This window comes from Meleagris gallopavo, chromosome 2 (genome assembly GCF_000146605.3).
Source record: "Meleagris gallopavo isolate NT-WF06-2002-E0010 breed Aviagen turkey brand Nicholas breeding stock chromosome 2, Turkey_5.1, whole genome shotgun sequence".
Classification (NCBI taxonomy): Eukaryota; Metazoa; Chordata; class Aves; order Galliformes; family Phasianidae; genus Meleagris; species Meleagris gallopavo.
Genome location: NC_015012.2, coordinates 108,917,474 through 108,921,208, shown reverse-complemented (window position 1 = coordinate 108,921,208; position 3,735 = coordinate 108,917,474). Strand labels below are relative to the sequence as shown.

General features: G+C 46.7%; 1 protein-coding gene across 1 annotated transcript; it reads right to left on the bottom strand.

The window, feature by feature from the left end:
- Positions 1-371: 371 nt before the first annotated feature.
- Positions 372-3,533, bottom strand: LOC104910061 (tyrosine-protein kinase Blk-like). The gene is made up of 3 exons (XM_019613443.2): positions 2,405-3,533; positions 1,366-1,464; positions 372-657 (listed from the first exon to the last, which is right to left on the bottom strand). Exons 1-3 carry the CDS (start codon positions 2,515-2,517, stop codon positions 387-389), a joined length of 483 nt encoding a protein of 160 aa, XP_019468988.1. The 5' UTR covers positions 2,518-3,533; the 3' UTR covers positions 372-386.
- Positions 3,534-3,735: the final 202 nt, after the last annotated feature.

Sequence of the window (3,735 nt, the reverse complement as noted above, 5' to 3'; positions counted from 1 at the left end):
CTCCAGCCCAGCCCCACCATGCCCACTAACGAGAACCCTCAGTGCCACATCTCCACAGATATGGAACACCTCCAGGGATGGTGAACCCACCACCTCCCTGTGTTAAGTATTAGTTAACAATAATATCCACTGCCTAAGAGGTGCAGAGATCTTTCCCCAGCGGTGTGTAGAAGAATCACCATTTAAAAAATAATAAAATAAATAAATGAATAAAAGGGAAAAGCAAAACAAGAGAGAAATATTTCCTTAGGGAGAAAAGGCAGAAAAAAAAATTAAAAAAGAAAAGCCTCTAAAGCATTGTTTTGGAAAGTCTTTGCTGCTTATCTCTGTTCCTGCATCTCTGCCACGAGCTGTGGTGATAGGAACCACCCTCACCACAGCCTGATCTATATGAGGAGCATCATGAGGACATCTAATGCAGCCCTGCTGAGCCTGGAGAGTGTGGTTCTGTCCCACAGCAAACTCCAACACTGGCACTGCTGAGCCACACAACTCAAGTCTGGAAGGTCCTCCAAGTTGTGCCCATGCCCAGCAGTTGCTCTGTGGATCTCACCTGTGCTGGTCTCACTCTCTCGAACAAGGAAGGAGCCAATTTTGTTACCAGAAGACAACAGTAGCCGTTCAGCATCTTTTCTGCTCAGAGTTTTAAAAAACCACCTGGGAGATAGAAAAGGTAAAACCATTTTGGAAAAGGAAAAGCTCAGAATAAAAAAAAAGGACATTCTTTCCAGTTGGTTCGTTTTTTTACTATTACACTCTGAAACGGAGGGTTATTTTTATCAGTGAATAGAGTTTCATTTGCTGGAAAGTGGCAGTAATGAGATGTTTTTGGTATATAAACAGCATATTTCTGTCACTTTGGGCTTGCTTCACTGCCTGTTCAAGCAAAGCAGAGAGCAGAGTTTGTTCCAGTGTTGCTATATACAAGCCCAGCCAGAGCAGGGACCTACAGCTCACCTGGCAAACCAGTGAGCCCTGAAAGACCAAGTGTGAAGCAGATACATGGGCTGGAGGTGCTAACTGCTATTAAAACATATCCCTTGGATACAAAGAGCATCTATGCCTTGATCCCATTTCTGCATGCTGAACTCAGTAATGGCTGGCTCTCTCTAAGAGGCAATTGCCAAGGTGGATCCCAAGGGGGATTACTGGGGCTAATCCTCTGTAACAGAATACCATCAGGGAGGATAAAATATGGGGAAAAAAACTCTCCTTCTTCTGCTTTGATACAGAAACCCTATTGGATCAAATCTTTCTTTGCAGGGAAGCCTACATCTGGGCTAAAGCAACAGCTAGCGTCAGGATGCTGTTTTGGGAAGGAAAGTCCTGCATCAACCTTCACCCCTCACCAGTTTATGCACTTACTTTTCTTGTTCCAGGCTGTCTACTAGTGCAACGAAGTTGCTGGGGATATAGCCTTTCTTCCCACTTCTGAGGGATTTAGCCAGCCACCAGTCCCCCTCGCTGCAAAGCAAGAAGAAGCAGCGTCAGTGCCCAGAGGAGGTTTCACAAATGGGTAAGGATTAGAGGACAACACTGTTTATGGGGTTCTGAGCGCTCTTTAGGGGAGATGTTACTCTGTGAGGTCCCTCTCATTCTCCTAGGGTCACCACTTGGTTGAAGGTTGCTGAGAAAAACAGTGTGTGGCCTATCAGTGGCTTCTCCAGTTGACAGCTTCTTTCCATTGATGTAGAGGAAGCATAGACCCAAACCCCTGCTGTATACCAAAAGGGAGACATGGGACATCAAGGTCACCATCACTTGATTTTGTCGCTTGCACAGGGACATGGAGACTCCTCCATTCTGCTCCTACCTTTATCTACCAGCCACCAGCTTTGCCGTCCTACTCAAGCACCAGCCATGACAAAAAGCCATGCCCCTCCAGTGGGACCACCGGTTCCATGCTCCACGTGTCTGTTCTGTCCCTTCTGGAGGCCACCTCATGGGATAGCCAAGGACAGAGCAGCCCTCCAAGGCTAAATGGGAACAAAACTCACTCTTGCCCTTTTATGGGTTGGGTAGATTTACAGCTGGCCTCTTCTCTCGTGAGTTTTAGAAGAAGATGAAATGAAATCATTCATCTCCCTGGCTCAACTCTGTCCTTTCCTCTGACTACGCCCAACCCACATCCTTTGCAAAAGCACAATCAGCACAAAATACGCGATGGGCTACATTAGTGGTGTTACTCATGCAACTTCTGCACCCATCTGAACTGGCAGGGGAGAAGATCCCAGCAGCAGCCAGGCATGGACACAAACTGACCCCAAAGTGCCTGTAACACCAGGAAAGCAGGATAGTGTCACCTTCCACATCTCCAAAGCTCTGGTGGGCGGCAAATTCATGTCTGATCCCAAAGTCCCCACCTCTACCAGCCTGGTTGTGCTCGACTTTAAGCATCCCTTACTTGGAGAGGATCTGAAGTTTCTCCCCCTTGACCAGCTCCAGATCACGGTCACTTGAAGCAGCAAAGTCATACAGTGCAATCACAATGATGTCATCTGCAAGAAAAAGCAGCATATTGAATTCAGCTCTTTACTGGGGGGTGATACACACACTCAGTGGTGCAGTGGGGCACTTCCCTCTTCCCTCCATGATCCCAAAGCCAAGATTTCCCCCAGCCCATCTTTCCTGCCAGCCTCAACCTCTGCTTAGAGCTAACTCTATTTTACCCATGTTTCCTGTGCTTCACTTTTTAAAGCACTCCAGATCCCCACATACACAAAACCCAGCGTGTCCACAAGAAAAAGTTTTTGTGTGGAATAAGAAAAGTCACAAATAATCTGCCAGTGCTTGGCCTCGGTACTATATTGACAGTAAATGAAATCTGCTGTGGCAACATTGCCCAGGGATTTTGACTCAAAAAGAGGAGGCTTTCTCTGGTCTGGAGAAGATACGGAGACATTTCAGTTCCTTCTAGTGGAGCCCATTGCAAGGATCTGACTCTCCTTCCAAACACTCTCAGCTCAGCCCACATCTCTCCGTCCCTCTTACATGCCACTTCTTGCAGATGTGTCACCACGTGTAAGTCATGCTGCTGTCTCCAACTCCAGCATCCACTGCTCATTTTGGCTCAGCTACAATTCCCGTGAGGGCAGTGGTTGCTTCAGCATTTCCTCTCTCCAGACCCCAAAACCAATGCTCTGCGTCTCCCATTTCTCTTGCAACCCACTTGGGCCAAGGCTGTGAGCAGGACTGAGTCTCCATCCCCTATCCTGACACCCTACTTTAACTACATCCGTGTTGGTCAGGCACATCTTTTGGGCACATGAATTTCTGCACTCTGTTGCACACACGCTGCACTGTGCATGGCACTGCATGTGTGCGTGAGGCTGCTCTGTGGGCTGGGGGATCTCCATATGGGAGCAGAGCTGCTACATCTGCATCCCGGGTTGTGCTGGTGCTGCTCGTGGAGAGGCTGTGTGACCTTTAATGTGTGCTTGCAGCTGCTGAAGCAGAAACGAGCAGCTATTTTGGGGCAGAGCAAAACCTACGAAGGTGATCGGCATTCATGCACAAACACAATCAATGAACCAAAACGTGGTAGAAAAAAAAAAAGGGGGAAAAAAAAGGGAAGAGAAAAGGGAAAGAAAAGAGGATAAGGAATAAGCAAAATAACAACAAACAAAAAAAAGTGGGAATAAAAAAAACATAGGAAAAAGGAAAAAGAAAAGAAAAAGAAGAAGAAAGAAAAAAAGAAAAGAAAAGAAAAAGAAAAGAAAAAGAAAAGAAAAGAAA